Consider the following 23,043-nt stretch of genomic DNA (forward strand, 5'->3'; position numbering starts at 1 on the left):
CAGGAAAGTGATATAAGCACTTTCATTTATCAAAAACGGAAATATTCTGTTTATAAGAGTAGGATGTAAAAGGTACTCAGACTACAAGACTATTTGTTTTAAATACATCCAGAAGAGAAATTAATTAGGAGTGACTCTGAAGTGGATGATGGAAGAAGATGGTCTTGGTCAGGTGCCTGTCACTTTTCATCCAACCACGATTCATCCTGTAGGAGATGTTAGTTTTCCACTGCAAAACCGTTAGTTTTACTGAACACAAACACAGCTTGATTCATTTGTTGATGAGTAAGTTGTTTTTGCATGATGGAGCACACACCCTCAAAGTATCTTTGTAGTTAATGGCATGACTCACATGATTAGAAGCCAACATGAGTAGTGTGCCAACACCCTGAAGATGACAAGAGACATGCTAAATGATACGGATGATGCAACTAGCATTCTTATGGCACTGAAAACTGCATTTACCACCAGTGAAATTTCTTTGTAGGCCGTCAACAGAAAGGACTTAAGGACATACATGGGGTTCAGCCCAACTTAGCAGGAAACGCCTTGAAAGAACATAATTTTAATATATTCCAGACGCAGAACTGTTGCAGAACACGTATAAAGTCACTTAAGAAATAGATGGAGGTAATTCCAGCAGCTATTTAATGGTGAGAAAGAATGCAGGAAATCACATAAATAGATATAAAATGGACATCAAGAGCTGTGGTTGAAGCAAAAGCCTGCCTGCCTGCCTGCCTGCCTTCCTTCCTTCCCCTCATTCCTACCCTCCCTTATAATATCATTATACAATTAAAAAAAAAAAAAGGAAAACACCCCAAAGATATTCATTTTTAAAAGTTAACCTTACCTTGAATAACACAATTGAATAATCAAATAAAGAGACTGGATCTTCATTTTCCAAAGCGCCTTTTGCATACCATTCTACAGCTGCCTTTACATTTTTTTCCACTCCTTGTTGGCCCCAGAAAAGCATCTGTCCTAGACGTTGCTAAAGCAAGACAAAATGTTCCAATAGGACATTGTTAGCCTTGCGAGGTAGTCCAGACAAGAAGCATCACCAGGAGTACTAGTTCTGTCTTTATTGTAAGGTGACATTAACAAAATCTTGCAAGTCTGAAAGTATTTCTCCCCTCCTTTCCTTTTACTCTCTGGATAACTAGGGAGGGTCTCTTCTGAAATGTTTCCCACAACCTCCCTCCTTCTGGGGGCTGAGACATCTTTTTCATGCCGGTTACCCATCTGCGGCTCTCCCTCCTGTCTCCCAAGGTCATTCCCACATATCACTACAAAAATGTATAGGTCAATTATGGATGTTTCACAAGTATACACATGATTTAATAGGACCAAGAGAGGTATTTCAAGTAAGCATGCAATTAAATTAAATTAATAATCAACTTAATTTTAATTATTTACATGGCTGCCCATTTCACAGCGGTGACTCTATGTCATTAGAACTGGCAATTTAGATCAATGCAAGAAGCCAACCAACATTCAGCTGTCATCTGCCTTCCTATTATGTCAATCCATGTACTCTGGGATGATAGACAACAAGTTTTGGTCTTCTTCTGTGTGATATCTTACCTCTTCCTTCAGTTTTCTCTTCTCAAGCCTAAACATTCTCAGTTCCTTCAAACTCTCTTCATAGGACTCAACTTTCTAATCCTTTAATTTATCCTCGCTGCCCTTTTCTGAACCTGTTCCAGTTTCTCTGAATCTTTCTGAATCCTTGTGCATAGCTGATTTCTGTTTTCTAAGCCAGTTTTCCCAATTGAGAGTGACTTTGTTCTTGCAAGTGTGTAGAGTACTGCAGCCTAAACATTCTTCCAGAAGCTGGCAATCCTGCATTTTGGCTAGCCTTCTGTATGTTGATGGCTCAGCCAAATACGTGCGCTGGAAGAATACTCCTGTTTTGGTCTAAATTCGCTCAATTTTGGCCAGTGAAAGTAAGTACCATTGAATTCAGGCCAAATGGGAAAAAAAATGCTATTTTAAAATGTATGGATTCAGTTTCACCTGTGCAGCTGAATTTCCTCTTACTGCTTCATGTTTCAACCACATGAAAAGATCCCCATTTTCTTTGGTCTGTGCTTTTAATAACTCATCATTCTGAAGCCTGATTACTTCAACAAATGCCTAAAACAAAAGAGACAAAGAGAGAAGACATTAAACCAGTGTTTCTCAACCTCAGCAGCTTTAAGATGTGTGGACTTCAACTCCCAGAATTCCCCAGCCAGCCTAGCTAACATTTATAACATAAAAAATATTCTTCTTTCCACTGAAGTTGAAGCTACTAATTCTGCAAGCTCGTTGCTCCAGTGGAAATGAGACAGGTCCCACTGCAGAAGAAATCTTGCAACCAAAGTTTTGCAGTCCTTCCTCTTGATCTCTACCACATGACTTCCCACTCCAGGAAGTCCCCCCTTATCCCAGACACAGAAGGCCACTATACTGTGGGGTCTTTGTTTCTTCCCACCATCTTTCCTTGTTGAATAGTCGTTCTACTTCTCCAAGAGTGGCTAGCTAGAGAGAGTAAGGAGGATGACCCTGATGGAGACAGGCACGAACTGTTAACTAGGCAAAAGGAGCTGAAAACTTTTTAAAGTCCAGAGCAATGGGAAAACATTTGGAAGCGACTCAGGAAGATGCCTCCCTAATTCACTGAACTGAAAGAAGGAGCAGGAGGTCCTGCTCAGACTTGGAAGATTCTATCATTATAGCCAATCTCAATAGAAGTAGTTTTAGCCTTCTGGTGGAGTTGATTTCCTGGTCTGGTCAATCTAGTGGGGTTGACACTGGCCTTGGCTAATTTTCTCTTTCTTCCCTTGCAGCAAAAAGCTAACACAATGAGGTGAAGAGGAAGGACAGGGATGGGTGTTAGCTGCTTCCTCGTTTGGGCACTTTCCCATCGGCGAGCTGGAGGAGGTCTTGCTTCTCACAGGGAGGGTGAGGTTACAACAGTTTGCTGGGCGTTGTGCAGCAGAGCAAAAATGGTGATCCCAGCTATGGTGGGCAAGGCCACTCCCCGTTTTTCTCAGTCTGTTCTCAGCTAACCCCAAGGAGCATCTACTTGCTGTTGCAGTGCTGTGTTGCACAGACCAAGTTCAATCTCATGTTACCCTTTAGTAGCCAAGGATCACAAGAGATGAGAGAGCTCCAACCAAAGATGTGGTTGCTGCTGCAAGCCAGCACTGGAGGACCATTCTTAGATCTAGGCGCATGTTTTCCATCAATCCACTCTTTCATATTTTTAATACAAAGGCAAAGTCTCCCTTAAGCCAACTCAATTTTTGGTAACTGACTACACTGATTGATTGATTGATTATGTGCCATCAAGTTGGTGTTGATTCTTAGCAACCACATAGATTTTCTCCATATGATCTGTCCCTAACTTGGTCCTTCAAGTCCTCAAATGGTGCACCCTTTGCCAGTGTAGCTGAGTCCCTGCCCCTTGCTGCTGACCATTCTCTTCTTCTCTTTCCTTCCACCTTTCCCAGCATTAGAGCCTCCTCCCAGAGTCAGGTCTTCACATGTGTCCCTAACCCTAACCCTAACCCTGGTCACTTGTGCCTCAAGTGAGATCTCTGGGTTGATTTGTTTGATGATGCATTTGTTTGTTCTTGTGGCTATCCGTGGTATTCCCAGGACTTTTCTCCAACGCTGAAGTTCAAAAGGGTCAATACACTTTCTTCCTACTTCTTCGAAGTCCAACTTTCACTTCCATTGAGTATCACAGGGAAAGCCATTGCCTAGACACATTGCAGCATCTGAATATCCTTTCCAAGGTCTTCATGGCTACTCTAACAAGGATAATATGCAGCCCGTTTCTTGACTGAACTAACTATAAGGACTCTTGTGTATTATTCCCTTGGCATGAATACAAAAGTGGCTTGTTATGGAATGTTTCTTTGACTTTTCAGTCTGGCCTAAATCCCTGGGATTTCCTAATACAGTGGTACCTCGGGATACGAACGTAATCCGTTCCGTGACTCTGGGCGTATCCCGAGTTGGTCGTAACCCGATGCAAATTTCCCCATGGGGTTCAATGTAAATCCGGTTAATCCGTTCCGCCCTCCAAATTTGGTCGCACCCCGAAGCAAATTTTCCCATAAGGTTCAATGTAATTACTGTTAATCTGTTCTGGCATCCGCGGACCACACGTCAGGGGTGGGAAAACGGCCGGGCGCCGCACAGCGCGGCGGGAAAACGGCCGGGCGTGGCGCGGTGCGGCGCGGCGCGGTGGGAAAACAGCTACGGACCACGTGTCAGGGGCGGGAAAATGGCCGCGGACCACGTGTTAGGGCGGAAAAATGGCCGTACCCCGAGGCGGAGTTTGCACATCGAGGTAAATTTTTGCGGCCGGAGCTGGTCATAACCCGAAAAGTTCGTTAGTAGAGGCGTTCGTATCCCGAGGTACCACTGTAGTCTCCCATCCAAATACTAACCAGGTCCAAACCTGCTTAGCTTTTCAAAATCAACCACAGATGGTTTGGTGCTGCCATCTAGCCAGGTGAAATAATAAGGCATCCTTTAAAAGAAAGAAAAGGCATTTGTCTTTGACAATCCATGCCTCCTGCATAGGATACCATTTAATTCTTTACAACAACAGCCTTTCAGTGTATAAAACCAGTGAATTGGCCAGAGCTTCAATGTTTCTCAAGAATAATAACTGTAGTCTGAAACAGACCTGCCTCCTTCTCCTTTCTGACTGGCATCACTCACTGAAGTTGTTACATGTCTTTTATGAACAGAATGAGACACATTTAAATAGTAGTTGGACTTCGATAACTCCTAGAGTGGATGAATATTTTGTAAGTTATATCAACTGCAATAACTTAATCTAAAGAGGAGTACAACATTTTAGCAATGCATTAAAACAGTCAGGCAGGAGAAAATTTCTGACAGAGGCAATTCTTTTACCTGATCTCCTTCTCCAGTATGTTGATCACGTGATGTCTTTAGAGCCACATCGCTATAGTAAGCATATGAGACCTCAAGATCCTGTGGATAATTATTAATGCCTTGGTAGTGCTTATAGCCAAGGTTCATCAAAGCCAGCCGGTCACCTTGTTGAGCTGCAACCAAACTGTAGAGCAATCCCTGGAAGTAATGAACCAATTGGAACATAAACTTACTCATCACTAGTGACGCTTGCAGGTGAAACCCAGAAAAATAACATAATGTTATATTGCAAGTAGCAAACTCAGAAGCATAGAAGTAGGACTCTTCACTATTGCCTTGGTAGGTAGGACTGCCGAGAGTTACAATTCAATACTATCTGGAAGACCCCTGGTCCTTCACCCCTGTTGTAAACGCTGCCTAAAATCTTGACTGCAGACCTTTGGAAACGGAGTATCAAGACTGATTGTGTCAGAGTCTGCACACTCAATCCCAAAATTCAGTAAATCCTCTGGAGACCAAAAGTTCCATCAGAGATTTCTTTATTCAGGAGAAGCATACAGCATCATAGTTTGTTGAGTCTAATTCTACATAGCAAAGCCTTGTCCTTTTAAGCCCAACTTCCCCCACTTCTAGGTTTCTATTCCCGCTTGCAGCTCCTCGCGCCTTGCCCCGGTTCTCACACCTCCTGGCCTTGGATGTCTGGTTCAAGATAGAGATAATGGCACCTGGTCTCCTCTTCCCCCCTTTTTATGGCAGGTCAAGCAAACGGTTAGAATAACATTCCCAGTATTTCACTATTGATCTATGGTTAGCAATAAAAGCAAAAGTATGGTTAGCAATAAAAGCAAAGTAAAAACAATTGAAGGTTCTGGTTTGCGTAGATCCTGACAGATTGTTCTGAAGGCCAGCCTCTTAAGATCTGCCAGAAAAGGTACTGAGTGCTACAGCGATGCTTCAAGAAGACCTGGGCCGTTTTTATTTACTTTGGGCTTGGAAAGGAGTGAGAGATGGACATTGTTTCTCTAAAACAAATCTTATGGTCATCCCCCTATTGATCAGATTGGGCCATATCAGACGGAATGGAAATATTAAGGTCTAAGGCCACCTTATAAAGAAAGGAAATTCAAGACAAATGCCTCCTTTCCTGAAAATGCTCAGCACCTAGAAGTGAGATGCCCATTTATATATCTATACCTATACCTATACTTACAGCTATATCTATATCTACAGTATGTCATCCATCTCTGTACCTCTCTCTCTCTATAACCACCACTACAACAACATTCTTTTGCTCTTCTGTCACTTCAGGTCAAAGGGTAAAAAACTGTGAAACTTGATTATGTAAAGACTCCTTCAGGTTCAGCTCAACTCCTGGTGTGTTTTCTCAGCAACAACATGAAAGGGTTTGCTGCCATTGCTTTCTGGGATAAGTTTCAATTCCCTTTGGATTTTCTGGTAGTCTCTCCCATCCAAATGTTAACCAGAACTGGCCCCACTTAGCTTTTTTGAAGTCAGCCAAGGTCATCTGCTCCCTGCAGTGGCAAAACTGATAGTCAGGGGCAAAAATAAGACAAAGGCGCAGCAATTGGTCTTGCAGTTCAGTTCAAAACTCTGAAATGTTGTGTCACCAGACTAAGAATGAGATAAAGCTGGTGAATTGTCAGATTTTGCCAGTACCCTTGTGCAAGGGCATCTGGGGCAGGGGGGAGCAAATGATGAAAGCCGTATTGAATTACTGAGACACAAGCTCCGCCCCTTTTGTACACGTCATGATGTTGCATGCATGGACTAACAGTACAGCATCATAACAGTGGTTCAGTCATGTTGATGAAAGCAATGGATTGCTCAGATGCCTCTAATCCTGGAGCAAAATGCAAGCGTCCAACATCTTACCTGAACTGGGCGTGGAGATATGCCTAGTCCGATTTCGAAGATGACACCAAGAGCATAAGAAGCTCTAGAATATCCACAACAGCTGGAATCCATCAGGGCCAAGATGGAAGAATTGATATAAAGCAAACCATCCACTCTTGATAAGTTTTGAGCAGCTGCTTCAAATAACCTGCGTCCAATTTTGAATGCTATATCCTTCTTGTGTTCAGATACTAAAAAGGTAAGATAGAACATATTACTAAACCTGTGAGCTGTGAAAATAAATGATGATTGGCAAAGTCTCCTTAGAGTCACCTGCATACGGTTACAGTGTTGTTTATCCTGAGATGAACTCCTAGCTGGTGCATTGAAAGGTCATGTTTGCTTCAAATCAAGCTTGACTCCTGGTGTTTGCATGCACACATCACTGTAAGTTTTATAAGTGACAATAAGAAAGTAGTTTGCTATGCTATCCTAGGGAATATTTTTTCAACAGACCTGGCTCTTCCTGGTTGTCTACCATCTAAATACTAATGAGGTCTACCTCTGCTAAGCTCTTGGAGATCAGCCAAGATCAGTTGGTGATGCCACCTCGCTGGGTGCAAGATCTAGTTAACTTTAATTTTCTTCAGTCTTCCTCTTAAACAGCACCAGGGCCTATTCAAGAGAGAGACTGATTAAGAACTAGAGAAATTGTTCTAGACTTACGCCTAGATCTAGACCTAGACCCAGTTCTACTTAGCATTGTGAAGTGGTTGTGAGCAGATAACAAGTTCTGCCTCTGGGTATTAAAGACAGAGAAGCATTTGAGAATATTTGGCAAGGGACTCCAAGTATGCTATCAAATATTTGTTTCGGAGTCAGGTTTGGGGACAGAACTCCCCACCCCAATAAAAAGATTATAAATAACAGCTGCAGAATGCTCAAGTGATCAGGGAGGGAAGGGTCTCCTTGTCAATGAAGTGGGAATAACAGTCAATAGAACTTTATAGAAAAGGAGAAGATAAAATCCATTTGACAGAGGAAAATGGGAGAGGAAGGAACAAGAAAAGAACATTCAAAAACTGTAGTGTGTGTTATATCAATGTCCTGTTTTCTCCCCTCTTCATCAGTACAACATCCAACATTTCGGACATTGTCATTGCTGGTTCCACTCCTAATGGTAGGATTGTGGCTTCAATGTGATAGAGTCTCATGTCAAGCCAGTAAGACCACAAGGAGACCACTGGGGATCAAAGCATACAGGCTGTCCCACAGAGAGGTAAGCCCTGGCTTATATAAAATCAGCAAAGAGTCCCAAGAAAGGCAGACAACATTTTTACTCGTGTACATGATATGCCATCCAACGTGCACAAGAATGGCACCTTTGCATAATCCAAGGCTGTACCATAATTCTCTTGGAGCTGCTGGGAGACAGGCTGTATTTATGACAGTAAACATCAACATGCACCCTTGTTTCTAACCCCGGGTTTCTTAAAATATGGCCCGCTGACAATTGGAGATCCTTCGTGCATGCAAGTGGCCCTTGAGATCACATAAGAATGACAAAGCTAATACTGAGCAGACTGAGATTTGATGCAAAAGTCAAATCAGTGATGGCACTGGTAATGGAAAGGAAGGAAGCCAATAAATAGGTAAATTAAATGTCCAGTCAAGAACATAAAGACAGCATAGGTTCAGACCAAAAGATAATCTAGTTCCTCAGGGGTTATCTAGATGCCTCTGAGAAGTCAACAAGCTGGATATGGAATCTAAAGCACTCTAGTGGGGTCTACAGGGCAGGGCAAGGAGAGCAAATAATGAAACCTGCATTGCAACATCAAACATAATTCAAACCACATGCACATGTTTGGCCTTTTTTTTTTTTTTGGGTCATCCTGGTCTGTATCAGAGGTCTCTGCAAAACCCCTTCTTGCTTCTTCTACTACCACTGATGACCTCATCCTCCAAGAATGTCTGCAATCAATCAATCCACTTTCAAAACTGTGTGTGTTGGTGGCCATGTTTGGAAATGTTGCAATTGTGACCACCATCTTGAGTACGTGGCATATTGAAGAAGTACATTACCTTCTGGAAAATGTAGACTTGTGTCCTCCATGCTGTGATATTTTTCTCTTAGTTCTTTCCCCCAGTCAAAAGCAGCACACTTCAGAGTGCTTCCATATTTCTTGCTCAGTTCCAAATAATAGTTGTCAAGAAGGCCTGAAGTAAATTACCATAAAAAAGAAGAAGAAATGGTTTTCTTCAATATGTGATGCCCCAAAATAGCACTGCCTGAATAAGAGTGTAGGCAAGCCCTATGTTAGCTGGCAAATGTCAGAAAATAAAACCACACAGATTTCAGAATGGCCTCTAGCCAGGGTAAAAACATAATCTTGAAAATTGTAAAAATAAATTCCCAGGCAAACTTATAGCAAACCAAGTAAGACAGAGTCCCTGAATTAAATATACCTAACTGTCCTTATATAACTAACTGTCCTTGAGCTGATTTAAAAATAATTCCATCTTCCTGTAAGCTGTTGTAAAGTACTCTCATAGAATTCTCAATATCTTTTTGAGATTCTTCATGGAAACCATAACAACTAACATTGCACAAACAAGCAACATTGGTAAGTGAAGGTAATATAAATGTTTACCATTCATCTTTCTGCAAAAGAAAACACAGCAATGCCTGGTCCATATATAATGAATGGGGCATTTGGCAAGTGAGAAAAGAGGAAAAGACCAAATCATAGGTGTGTTGTATATTTTCCCTAGTGGAGCAAACAGGAATTTCAGGGAAGGCAACCGATTTAAACCAGGAAAATGAAAAGGGGAGAAGAATTGACCCCTATCACTGGATCACATCTCCCATCTGATTTTTGCTTTTAGGTGAAGCAATTCTCTTTTGCATCAAACCTAGTTGTAAAATCAAGTGTTATTACTTACATTGTTGATTTTCTTCAAAATATTTCAGTGAGAATCCATACTGGGATACTCCCCTCTGGATATCAGCACACCTCTGATAGTACAGCTCAATTCTTTCTGAAATTTCTTTGTTGGAGAATGGGTTAGAAAACTGGAGGGAAAAAAATAGTGTGTTCATTTGATAATATTGGCAATTTAAGAAAATAGTAATTATAAGCATTGTCTAGCAAATACTTTCACTTTTAAGAAAAAAGTTCAAGTATGAAAGATAAATCAAATGGTTCAGATTATCAATAGATAAACCCATCATGAATTATGTTAAAAAAGGGAAGAGATCTTTGATCACATGGCTGGGACTATCATGTTACTTATGGAACCCTTCCCTGCAGACATCCCTGGTCTTTAGGGATACTAGAAATACTGACAATGTTGACCTAGGTGTTGAGTTTACACCAGAGAGATTATTTATTTCTGCTACTAGGAGGAAAGTATTGGAGAAGATGTCATTCCATCTGAGAGAATAAGCAATTGTTTGGATGGGTGGTCCAGCCATAGACCTAAATGCAAGGAGAGGTTTTGCCTGGCCATAGACCTCAACATGGAGGAAGAAATTATATATATATATATATTCTGTTTTATTCTGCTTAGTGAAGAAGCCATAATGTCCATTAAAGTCATCAGCAGTTCCAGCTATAAATTATGCTTGTCAAGCAGAGACTGGTGTCCATCTGTCTCTACATGTTTTCATCTTTCATATACTCACCCTTTTGGTCTCTAAGTTGTTAAGACGGTAGTATTTCACTGATCCAAAGTATCCTTTGATTCCTGGTATGTATCCACTGCCACCAAAAACCAAATACCCATCAGTGTCATCAAAATAGAAATCTTCCTGAATACTAGAAAAGGAGATAAATTGATCTTTTAAATTTCCAAACTTAGAAACAGCCAACTACGGAGTTTAAAAGGAAGGGCAGAGGAGTCCCATGCAGTGATGCATCTGTAGAGTGCAGGATTGCACAATAAAATATTGGCAGCTTTCTGTAAAAAGAAAGTACAGGCAAAAGTTCTGTAACATCATAATTTGTTAATGCTGCAATAATACGGTGGACCACGTGTCCCAACCTTAGCTAAATAGTAAGTTGGAAATTATATAAAGAAGAAATGGTCTAACAACTAACATGGAATTGTAATAAATCAAAGTAATGTATGGGCTGCTGTCTGTCTGGTCTCTCAAAGGTCTAGTAATACTTGTAAGAAGACCCTTTGTGGGTTGGCACTATGACATGGGTTCTTCTCAAGCCAGCCATCTTCACTCAGGCCCCATGGACAGAAGGTGACATTAGCAAGATCAACATTTACTGATCTCCATGATTCCTTCCTGTAGATTACTGGATAGTGTAATACTGGATCAGAAAGAACTTGGCTTCTACCAGGGGCATTTATCCAAAGTACTTTTTGATTTTTTTTTTAATACATCAAAATGATCAGATGTGCACCCTGACATCATCCCACAAACACAATTACATATTTACATCATGTTATTTGACACAAGTCCAAAAAATACGATGTCATCACTCAGGTGTACATACCTGAGTGTTATGTGACAATATAAATAAAATCTAATACATTATCAGATTGGCTATATTTAACCAAAATTGAAGGGTTGTAATATTTTTCCTGGTGAAATCATTCCAAGACAGCTGAATGTAGAGGTTCATCAACAAAGACTGTCAACATAGGGACAATTATTATGAAGGCATGATACAAAACTATACTATTGCTCTGTAATTCTCCATAATCAAAGAAATGTAAAATGTAAATAGGTCAGTGATCTGAAAAAGAAAATCCAGTTATAAAAAAATACATGGTACTTATATGAATGGAATTGAAATTGGTCTTACTTAAAAGTTTGATGTTGATAGTTATTCATATTCTTCCCAACAGTGGTTATGTCTATCTGAAAGAAAAGGAGTTAAATATTAGTTCTGAAAATGTCCATGTTACAATAAACTAAATAAATACAAGTCAAGTTTTGGCCTCCAAATTCTTGTTATAGTGTTTAGCTGATATTTCAGGACAAAAATTAAACATTCACAATCCTATAGATAGATAAGATGTCCTCCTTACATTTTTAGAGGTCATCTCAAATTTACGCCCTCTCTATGAACATTGTAAAATCTGTGCCAATGCAGTGTATTACAAGCACACTATAGATTCATGGTCTTGCTTGCTGGTGGGAATAAATAAATATCTATTAAGCCCTTCAAGACTTGAGAAGCCATCATCTAAAGCAGGGGTATTGACAGGCTGTGGTCAAGAAAGTCAAGATGGTGGCCACAATGGTGCAATTGAAGCTGTTTCTATTTTTTATGCATAGTTCAGGTGGAACTTCAATTGGACCATTGTGGCCACCATCTTGACTAACACCCTGTATATATCTCTGATCTAAAGGAATGCGTCTTCTTGGTACAAAGAGAATGACAATCCCACAAGACAAGAGATAAAGCTAGCTGTTGTGGAATATTGAGATTTTGTGTGGAAGGGCTGGCACCAGAAAACATTAAATAAAAAAGAAAGAAAGAAAACACTAATAATAGAGAACCTGGAGCATTTCCATTTTATCTGGCAGTCCACTCAGATGTTAATTTTTAAAAAAATGGTGATGTGGGTTGTGTAGAAACCAAGCCTTTCCCAGCACAGATGTTATGGATTCTTTTCAGACTGCATATATTTTTCACTGTTTACAAAACTGAGGCAGATGGCAATAGGATGTGTGTGGATTTGATAGTGGCTCCCAGTCTCACTGATTTTTTGAGAGAACTCAAAAAGCAAACCTGCTCTTGATTCAAACTCAACTCTTGGTCATTAGAAGGCCATAGTCAAACATTTTTCTTGGAAGCAAGTTGTCATGGCTTCATTCCAGGTTGCATTTTTTAACTTCTCAGTCTAACCTAGGCCCTGGGATCCTCAGGTGGTCTCCCATCCAAATACTTAACAGGCCTGACCTGGTGCTGTCACCTTTGAAAGAATTGCATAGCCTCAAAATAAAGATATTCCTACAAAGAGATGATGGGACCAGCACTGACACCAGGTAGCTCAGTATCTCAGCCTTGTGGCCAATGGTAGATATACAGTCTTGACTCAAATGTGCAACAAATATAAGCAGGATCTAAAAACAGATAGAAAGTGATAGTGCATCTCACTCTACAGTACATGGGAAATCCAAGAGATTTAATTCACTGATATACTACTGTTTTGCATTTTCAGTTGAAGACAGGGCAATAAATGGCTAGACCAAGGTCAATAAGCCCATTTACAGTGTGCTAAATTTCAAGAAGCAAGAAATAATGTGACTTTGAACATACGCAGACTGCTTTTCTTTCACCATTGAGCAGTTTCCTCACCTCTCTCATAGAAAAAACAGTCCGCAGTTCAGTTTCCTACAATTCCCAGAATTCTTTGGGGAAGACAAGACAATGGTGCCAGTATGAAACCAACATAAGCTATAATATAGCTGCCTGTTGTTTTCTTGTAAGATGACATTATTTTAAATGTAGATGTACTGTATGTAAGGTTTATCCTAAGTCAAGAACAGCTCGGGCATTCCCTTCCTCCATACCCACCACCCACATTCTCCAGAAGAAGACTTTTTGTGTTCTCTAGAGAGAGAGAGAGAGATACCTCTTTTCCATTAAGGGAGAGATCAAGTCGAAACCACTGCTTCAGAGGAAGGCGGAAGGTGGTCTTCACTGCAATGTCTCCTCCTTTGACAAGGTGCCCTTGGATGTGAAGATAACCTGAAACATGGTCCCCAACACATGAAGATACTGAGGTTCAAAGTAGATTTCTTATTTATAAACAGTTGGTCATTTCACACACAGAGTCTCTTTCCAGCTGAGTTGGATTCCTGGTAACTTTGTGAACACATGTAGTTTTCTCAGCTGCATGTCCCAAAGTAGATGTACTGCTTTCTTCAATGTCCCAGTCTAGCCCTCAGTTGGAATTCCCTGGTAGTCTCCCATCCAAAAACTAACCCTCTCCAACCCTTCCTTAGCTTTTGAGGCAGATAAGGTCAGCCAGGTGTTACCACCTGCTGATGCATATAAATACACAAACATGCACACATGCACACATACACATAAATCAAAGCAGTACACGTGCACAGATACAAATTATATACTTATATGCATGCAAACCCAGCTACACCCATAGATGTACCCACATATACATATATGCACACTGTTCCCATCCAAGGGGCTAATCTGGGCCCCCCGCTTAATGTGCTGCAACCTTAAAATAACCAGCTGCTTCCATGTTGACTACCAAGTCAGCCTCATATCTAAAGCTACATAAGGACAATTTGGGGGTGGAGGTACTTGGCAAGCCATGACCTCAGGGACTCTTGAAAGGCTTGGTCAAGGTGTGAAAGAGTCTTTCTGCAGGGGTGTCTATCAGCAACTACACTATTTGCCATGACTGCTGGCGGCCACCAAAGATCTCTCACGATGATGCCCTTCTCCCCATAAAATGCATGTCAAAGTGAGTCCATGCATTTTGGGCAGGTTATGTGAAACCCTCCATCTACAATGTCCCAAAGATACTGGTTTCAGTCGTCTGGATGACTGTTTCTCCATTGATATTATAAACCTCTTGAACAGAAATGGGATTCTGTTGTCTGAGAGAGTTCTTAAGAGGTTTGGAACATTCTTTCACCTACACAGTGGCACGTGATTTCTTTTCTTACTTTCTGCCCTTTGACTGAACCATTTACACCAGGAGTTCTTAATCTTTCCATGTCAGGGACCCCTTTGAGAGTCTGGTGCAATCTACAAACTCCAATTATGTTCAAATACAGTCATCAAAAGTTTGGAAAATAACTAATATGTAATATAATAATATGTATAAAAATAAATTTGTATTTTTTCCCATCCAAGTTCATGGGCCCCTGAAATCTATCCACAATCCCCCAAGGGGTCCCTGGATCCCAAGTTAAGATCCCCTGATTAACACTGTCTACCCAACCAGTGCAAAACTCATGCCTTGTGCCCCAAATTCTTTGCATTCATTTCAGTGCACAGAAAGATACTGTAAAAGAATCAGTATCTTTTGCACCTATTATATTCCCCATCCATATCAAATCCATGCTAGTTCCTTCCACCAGACTGACTTTCTTAGGAAGTGTTTTAGGAAAAAAATTGAATTACATTTGCTTTGTATCTAAGACAGCATTAATTCAGTCCACCTGGCATTTTCTGCCTCTTACCTTCATTAGTTAGAAATACAGCAGGGGTGCCATACATTTCTCCCGAATCAATGAAATACAGTATGCCGCACAACGATCTCTCACAGTAACGCAGTAAATAAAGCCAGACCAACAGAGTAAAGCTGTACAAGCACAAAACACTGTGAGAAACAGCTTACTAACTACTGAGACTACCTGAATATTATCCAATCAATTCAAAGCAGGGGTAATGTTATTTTTGTCTCTTCGATTAAAGTGAACAATGCCCACTGAGATGTTTCCATTGAAGGACATCTGTAGATAGAAAAGCAAGGACTAAGGCTGAAATGGAAAAGGCAATGGTTCTTCACAAGCAGTGCAGTGAATAGCAATGTCCAAGACATGTTAGGGACAACAGAGAGAGTCTTAGCACCTTAGTGGCTAGAGCAGAGAAGGAGCCAAGCAAGGAGACACAGGGCTGCCTACATGGGAAACAGACACAGGAAGTAACATATGCCTAGGACTGTTCTGGAAGGAGATGGCTAGCTAGAAGTTCTGAAATCCAGGAGCACATGCCAAGTTGCCCCTTATACAGGAAGTGAAATAGGGATGAATGTAGTAAGCGACAGCATGATGCCAGCTTTACTACTAAAGCCCCATAGAAAGGAAGAGATAAGCATCCTTGGCTGTTTTCAGGAATGGCCTTTCTTTTGGCTGCATTCACACAACACAGTTCATCAGGTCAGGAAAGGTCACTAAGACAACACGCAAAGTTTGTTTTTATTGTTAACCTTAAATTAACGGTTAACTAGTTTAGCTCGTTTGATGTAACCAGGTTAAGTGCGTCATGGGGAGAATTGTATGCCTTCCTTCTCTTTGGATCTATGCCTCTTGAATATGGAGATACATATGTGTTTTAATGCTCTCCCTAGATTTTTCTGGAGTAGAGCAGAAAAAGGTAATTTGGAAGAAGGCTATGCTGAGATCTTGACCTGCTAGATCTTCATTGACAAGAAACTAAGGACATGAAGGAATCTCAAACCATCAGATCTGCCTTCAGCGCTGTGCAGCAGTATGGTCACCTAACATTTCTGGCTATTTGATTTTTCTGAGGGTGGCCCAGATGAATTTCAGTGCTCATGGACTGAGCAAGGGAACCCTTGACCTATGCAGTCTGCCAGACCAAATGGTCAACAGAACAATGAGGAATCCTACACTCAACTTAGCCAACTTCCCAGCCTGGAAATTATTGTGCTTTCTTCAAAAAACTTCTTTTCACACCTGACATAAAATCTGATATAAAATATAATTTAAATGGGAAACCATTCCTACTCTACAACTGAATTCATGGATTTGTACACATCCAAAATTACGGTTTTTATTTATTTATTCGATTTTATAAGCCCCCCAACTCCAATGGACACTTTTCTATCTCTAGAATCTATATTTCAATTTTACAGGATAACCAAATCAGAACAAATTCTTAGTAATAAGGATGGGATTTACTATGGTTTATAATTCTACTCAGTAACGTATGCTGTATTGTATTATCGAAGGCTTTCACGGCCGGAATACGATGGCTGGTGTGGGTCTTCCGGGCTGTGTGGCCGTGTTCTGGAAGTTTTGTTTCCTAACGTTTCGCCAGCACAGCTTCAATAAAAAAGAGGAGAGTCTAAAAATCAACAAAACCTGGCTACCAATCCTGAAAAATACAGCCTGCAAAAGGTCAACGAACTCAGCTCAGCCACCAGGACATGTGAACAGTTCACACAATGAACATACTAATCACCCCCAGCAGCCACTCGTTAACAACTCAATAGAAGAAAAAACCCTGCCTAATCCCCAGGAAGATACACACGTATTCTGACACCAAAACAAGCAGCCACTCGTTAAGCCAAACCCCCCACCCCCTACCCCCCCACACACACTCCCTAATCCCCCCCTTCAGATCTCTATAAATACCCACAAAAGGGCCACATCACCCTGGGCACAGAGAGAGCTGCTCCTGTCTGTGCTCCTGTCCTCTGAAGATGCCGGTCACAGATGCTGGCAAAACGAAACGTTAGGAAACAAAACTTCCAGAACACGGCCACACAGCCCGGAAGACCCACACCAGCCATCGTATGCTGTGTTGATTATGGTTCTTGATATGCATTCTTGATTTATTGCTTAACAGTGCTTTTTAGTCTTTTGAAGCAAAGTAATATACAGTATTCAGGTATTCATAACTAGCTGATAATATACTGGAAAAGTATAACCTCCATAACATTTTTAAATCCCTTCTTTATTCATCTGTATTTCACTTTTTCATTCCTGCTTCCTACCTTTATTTTCAGGGTTGTTTATTCATCTTCTTTAATGGCTAATAAAGATACACAGACATATTCAAAGAAATGGATTAAGAGATGATGAAATGATAAAGACACGCCTGGACTCAATCGCAGCACCTTGGCTGCTTCTGGGCAACATTATGAAAGTAGTTGGCACTGCTTTTATCCAGATGTTTCCAGTTTCCCAGTCTAGCCTACAAGCCTAGGATGAATCTCCCAGCCAAGCACTAACCAGACCTAATTCTGCTTAACTTTTTGGGGAGATGAGCTAAGGTTGGATAGGCACTGCCACCTACTGTAGATACTCTTCTGAATTTTTTTTAATTACTTCTTGAAATCACAAAGGCAGACATTTTGATTCTCAGAGATATGAATGGGGTTCTTTCCCCAAATCTTGATTCATCTGGTTCCTATCAAAGGAATTTGGGTAAACTTCCAAAAAATCTTGACGCTGTTTGTCACTATTTCTCTCTCTGAGACATGGAGACACAAATGTCCTTTAGAGAAAGAATGTTTCTGTTCACGAAAACTTACTCAAGAACAGACATGTCCTACTAGTTCATTATTAACTAAAAATACAGATATAGAAGTTGTAGCTCTTTACTTATGTGTAAGATTGCACAGAGGAACCTTTGGCTCAAAAAGATGGAGATCGAATGATCTTGCAAGAAATATTAAATTGAAATTTCAATATGAATAAGAGAGCTTCTTCCACACTATTTTAATTACTGATGTTTCTTCATCCACAGTATGGAATTCCAGTAAAATCTTTATCAGATGATTGTTGAATTCTTGGCATTGTATTAAAAAAAAGTATACAAAAATAAAGGAATATATATTGTTGAATGGCCTGAAGGAACTTGAATTAAGACCCAAGCAGAAGCCACTGTTGGATCTACAACAAAAGATGATTTATCATGAGCTAGATTTAATGGAAGTAAATGAAATCTGCAAGATCAATTTTGTCAAAAATATTTTGAGAAAGGTAGTAAGCCAGACAAAATGTTGGTCTATTAATTGCAAAAAGAGCAAGAAAAAAGAATTTTTACCTCAGTTTCTGCAGAGGAGGTGATGAACCAACTTGTAAGACATTATTCTCATTTATATGGAAAGCAGAGTATTTCAATAAAACACAGGTCATGACATTTACAGAGCGACAAAAAGAAGCACTGAATAAGCCAATCGTGGAAGACAAAATTGGTTTACCGTTACCTTGTTCTGGGACATTTTTCAATAGCTTGGAGTATCCAAGTGGCCTCCCATCCAAATATTAACCAGTTCCAACCCAGCTTAGTGTCATAGTAAGACTTTATGAGTTATAAGATGAAGGGCATTTTTTCCCCAAAAAACTGCGGGGAGTAATATCTTCAGAAGTTACAGTTTTTTTAAAAAAATCTGGTTGGAATCGCCTATTTGGTAAGACAGAATTAATGCTCCCAGAAAAGCAATCAAGTTTCTTACTAAATAAACATCCTCCCTACCATACCTCTCTCTATATTTGCAAGAAGCCCTAAAAAGGTAGGCATTAAAAAGAAAAACAGCTTCGCTATTGCCACATCACCCAGTTCTGTGCTCTTAGGTCTGAAATCTTGAGAAGAGATACAGTTGAAAGCAGATGAAAAAGCACTATTTTTCAAACATTCATAATTTGTTATTGTTCAAATTATGACAGCAAATGCTTTATGGCTTGTGCCAAAGCAGAAAAAGATGCCAGTTGGTGTATTCCTAAACGTAATTAAAGCAGAATATTTTTACTTTGTTTGTTTTACAGCTCTATCAGTAGGGGAGGGCTGGTCATAAAAAACTCCAATTAAATTCTTAGTCCTTTTCCTCCCCCTCTGAATACAAAACACCACCTTGATACCCTTTCTTTTCAAATCAAGCAAGGGGGTTGGATTTCTCACAACAGCCATGCCTGATTAAACTCCTGTAAGATGGCCATTTCTAAATCAGCTCCATCAAGTTGGCTAAGCATACACGTCACAGGATAAATAAGGGTGCAGCTTGTACACATTACAGAAAAGAATAAAAAAGAACATTAGAGGCTTATCTCTGCTCCTCTGTGCTTAATGGTTTCCAGAATACAAGATCTGGGGATGGGGAAGGCCCAAAGAAGTGTTCAGTTGATGGGGTTGATTGGGTTAAGTCCAATCCCATGTTTATAACAACAAGGATTAACCTACAAAAAGACAGGTGGACTTTTTCTCAAACTTATGTTGCTGGAGAGAAAAAGCAAGTGAATCATGGAGTAAGAGGGGCGAATGAGGAGAAGACAGGTCCAGTTCAGGTTCAACTTTCCACCCAACCACAGGACTTCCTGGGTCTTCCTGAGGCCAGATGTTGTTCTAACTCCAACCTACCTTACAGGGCTGTTCTCTTGGCGATAAAATGAGAGAAAACCCTCATATAAGCCATGTCAAGGTTTCAACGAAATGGTGGGATGCAAAGGAGGTCACCATCATCATCTTTGGTTTGATGCAGCAATTTTATTGCTATTTATCCTGATGAATGAAGGGGCATGGCTTGTACATGTATTCAACCAACATGCTGATGTTTAGCAGGTAGACATTGAATGCTGCTGAATTGCATTTTTTTTCCCAGTTGCATGGCTATAGATGCATTGAGGTCCCTATCCAAGCCCTCTCCAGCCTGCCTCCAGATCTTTGATTTCAGTTCCCACAGCTCCCTGACCAAAGCAGCCCCCCTCCCACAGCCCCCAAGCTCAAGTCCAGCATGAATTGAAATCCACCAGTGCTTGGTTTGGTAAAGTGGACACGTGTACCAATTCCAGCCCAGCACCACAGAGATGGAAGAGGCCATTTTAGAGGAGAACTTGCCAAGGTCAAGGAACTAATTCAGAACATCCCTGACAAATTGCTGATGGATGCTTCAGGGTTAGGCTTATCCAGAAAGAGAGCAGTTAGCTGTTCAATTGCGCTATCTGGGAAAAAGAGGTTCAAAAAAGTCACAGAGACCCCATCTTGATAAATTCACATATGCATCAGGGTGGGAATCTTGCTTATTCAGTTTCCAAGACTCTATATCCTAACCCAAAGTTTCTCAACCTTGGCAACTTTAAGATATATGGACTTCAACTCCCAGAATTCCCCAGCCAGCATTCTGGCTGGGGAATTCTGGGAGTTGAAGTCCATATATCTTAAAGTTGCCAAGGTTGAGAAACACTGTCCTAACCCCTTAGTCCATGACCTTGAACCTAATTAAAGACCTTAATTAAAGACTCCCTCAAGTTGAGTTCAACTCTCAGTGACTTTATAAATACATCCAGGCTTGTTTGTCATAATCTTCTTCTAGGATGTTTTTCAATTCCCCAGTTTAGCCTCAGCCCCTAGATTTCCTCATGGTCTCTCATCCAAATACTAACCAAGTACAACTGTGTTCAAGATTTCAAGAAGTCCAGCTAGCTATATCTGTCCAAAGATCCAGATTGAAGGATCTTCAGCAATGCCTCCATTTGAAGAACTGGGAATTATCAGTCATTGAAATATGACCTGCAAATACTACAGGAACCTTGAGAAGACTACTGTTAAGCAAATCTACAATGGGTTTCTAATCTATTAACTGCTTCTAAAATGGAATCAGACTCAGCTAAGCTGAGTGATAGTGAGCAAGAAAAAGAGAGTGAGAAAGAAAGAGAAGAGAAATCAGCAGAGGAATTATACTTTAATAGGTAAACATAATTAAGTTCAGAATGCTTTAATTATTGGAATTTGCTTACGATGGATAATGAATGTGATGCTCCCGGATTGCTTCAAGTTCTCGGTTTTCAAATTTCTGAAATTTCTTCACAATTCCTGTCGCCTCTCCACTGGATGCATATGGGAGGTTGAGGATTTCAACTACATCTGTAAATTATGACCATTCTGAATTAGCCAGAAATTGCAAAGGATCATATATATCCTCTGTCACTTTGACTGGTTTCCCTGAAAAACTTCCAACAATTCTTTTGCTAATATTCTTATTAAATTCTTTGGTAGATATGAGGATGTATAGGGGAGAAAACCATATCCCTCTAAATGAGAAGATTCCCCAAGATTGGAATGGGTTATTAGAAGATGGTGAGTAAAATCTGAGTTTCCAAAATTGTGAATCTATTTATGCTTAGGAAAAGTAAGAATCCCAGACTGAGTGGGCTGAAGATTCTAGCCCTGGGCAGGGCGGGTTGCAGGGTTGGGGGTGTCAAAAAAGTCAAGATGGTAGCCACATTTGAAGCCCCATCCCTTTTTTACATGTGTGGGTTACTTGGCACGGAATTGCACATTTTAGCTTATAACTATCCACATTCAGCAGTCAAATGCCTGTGAGGGTTTCGATGAGATATATGCTGTTCTATGATCTGGTATAGCTACCGACATTTCTACAAAATCTGGGCTCCAATGTGAATTTTGTTTTTGACAGTGTAGTTTAATAGAAAAGTGTAAGGTTAGTTCACCGTGCACAGAGTGAAGGGCACTGCTGCCTTTTCATCGGTTTTATAAGTTTGGAATCTGAACTCACAGTCTGATCCCAGCTTGTTCTAACAAACCACAGCATAGAAAGGCTACTGTTTCCCAACTTTAGACATAACAGAAAACTTTGGTTTGTTTAAAAGAAGAAGTAAAAATTCCAATATTTCCCTTCTGGCTGTGAAAAAGGGGAGGGGAATACCCAGACATCTGAAGCTTATGCTGTTCTTGTTATTCAGTTAATGTCCCAACATGCCAGATCTAAACTAGTGGCAACAGGATAAATCTGTAGGGAAATGTGGCAACTTTTATTGAGTGGATTTATCTGTGATGTAGTCCTCTTTCCCTATTTTATATGAACAGGAGAAGTATATTGAGAAAGATCAGACTGTTTTGGCCAGCCTGTGTATACTATTTCTCTCATTTAGAAGAGATGTGATCATTGCACTAGGAAAAATGTCAGATAAATGCTGTAAATTAGTTCCCCTACGCCCTGCCCCATCTATATGCTTGCAAACCCCATATTCAAGATTTCAAATAATCTGAATATTCAAAGGGGTGAATATTTCAATACTATTTTTCTCATTTAGAAGAGATGTGATCACTGCACTAGAAAAAATGTCAGATAAATGCTGTAAATTAGTTCCCCTACACCAATAGCTGCAAACTCACAATGTGGTTGCCGGCAAAAAGAAACCGATTCACCCATACCGTTCTCGTGGGGACACCGAGGTATCCTGTTCGCCTGGAGTTTCCACGTATGTTCCATGCTCCATGTCAAGCATACTTTATGCTCCTTGTACGGACGTTCAAAAGGTGGAACTGGGTCCAAAAAACTGTAGTCCCGTGCAATTGCATGCCAGTAGCTTTCTGCTTGCGAAGCACGGGGAAGCGTTGCCTCCTTATGAGTAATCCAGGCATATAATATCACCCAGTGTACAATTACGGAGCGTTTGATAAGATAATCGTCTCTGAAAACCATACTACTTGGAAACGTCAAGCTGACTGTTCGATTCTGACTGATGTGGAAGAGGTGATCCCCTTCCCACTTTTTCTTGTACACTGACACGGTACTCTTGGATTCCAACGAAGCTACAGCTTCTAGGGTAATTATGCAAGGCTTTGAGCAAAAATACGCAACTGAAATCCCAGCACCATCGCACAATCTTTTGTTCCAAACATTCAGATGAATAAAATCCTCAGAAACCGTCTCGTGCTTCGTTTCAGGGGCTACTGGCGTGGTCAGCAACGTTTCCCTGCCCAAAGTTACCCCACTTTTCTAGGGAAGAAAGAGAGATGAAAGATTGGCTATTGCTTTAACACTCCAGAACTGCTCATACAGGAG

At 40.5% G+C, this 23,043-nt stretch overlaps 1 protein-coding gene across 2 annotated transcripts in view; it reads right to left on the minus strand.

The window, feature by feature from the left end:
- The window catches only part of SEL1L3 (SEL1L family member 3), a 42,898-nt gene that overhangs the window by 16,110 nt on the left and 3,745 nt on the right, over positions 1–23,043 (minus strand). Inside the window, exons 2-13 of one of the 2 annotated variants that reach the window (XM_088131445.1) lie at positions 22,410–22,977; positions 20,972–21,098; positions 14,948–15,069; positions 13,366–13,481; positions 11,586–11,641; positions 10,448–10,523; positions 9,706–9,835; positions 8,845–8,979; positions 6,799–7,010; positions 4,924–5,103; positions 2,020–2,139; positions 854–994 (exon numbers count right to left, since the gene is read on the minus strand). In XM_088131445.1, the coding sequence (XP_087987571.1) occupies positions 854–994; positions 2,020–2,139; positions 4,924–5,103; positions 6,799–7,010; positions 8,845–8,979; positions 9,706–9,835; positions 10,448–10,523; positions 11,586–11,641; positions 13,366–13,481; positions 14,948–15,069; positions 20,972–21,098; positions 22,410–22,977 (1,983 nt within the window). Of the gene's footprint in view, positions 1–853; positions 995–2,019; positions 2,140–4,923; positions 5,104–6,798; positions 7,011–8,844; positions 8,980–9,705; positions 9,836–10,447; positions 10,581–11,585; positions 11,642–13,365; positions 13,482–14,947; positions 15,070–20,971; positions 21,099–22,409; positions 22,978–23,043 lie in introns of both variants that reach the window. The other variant, XM_088131444.1, reaches the window with a different exon arrangement.

Source organism: Python bivittatus, unplaced genomic scaffold, assembly GCF_059951505.1.
Source record: "Python bivittatus isolate LINGU-HERP-01145 unplaced genomic scaffold, Pbiv_v1 ctg000960_np1212, whole genome shotgun sequence".
NCBI classification, from domain to species: domain Eukaryota; kingdom Metazoa; phylum Chordata; class Lepidosauria; order Squamata; family Pythonidae; genus Python; species Python bivittatus.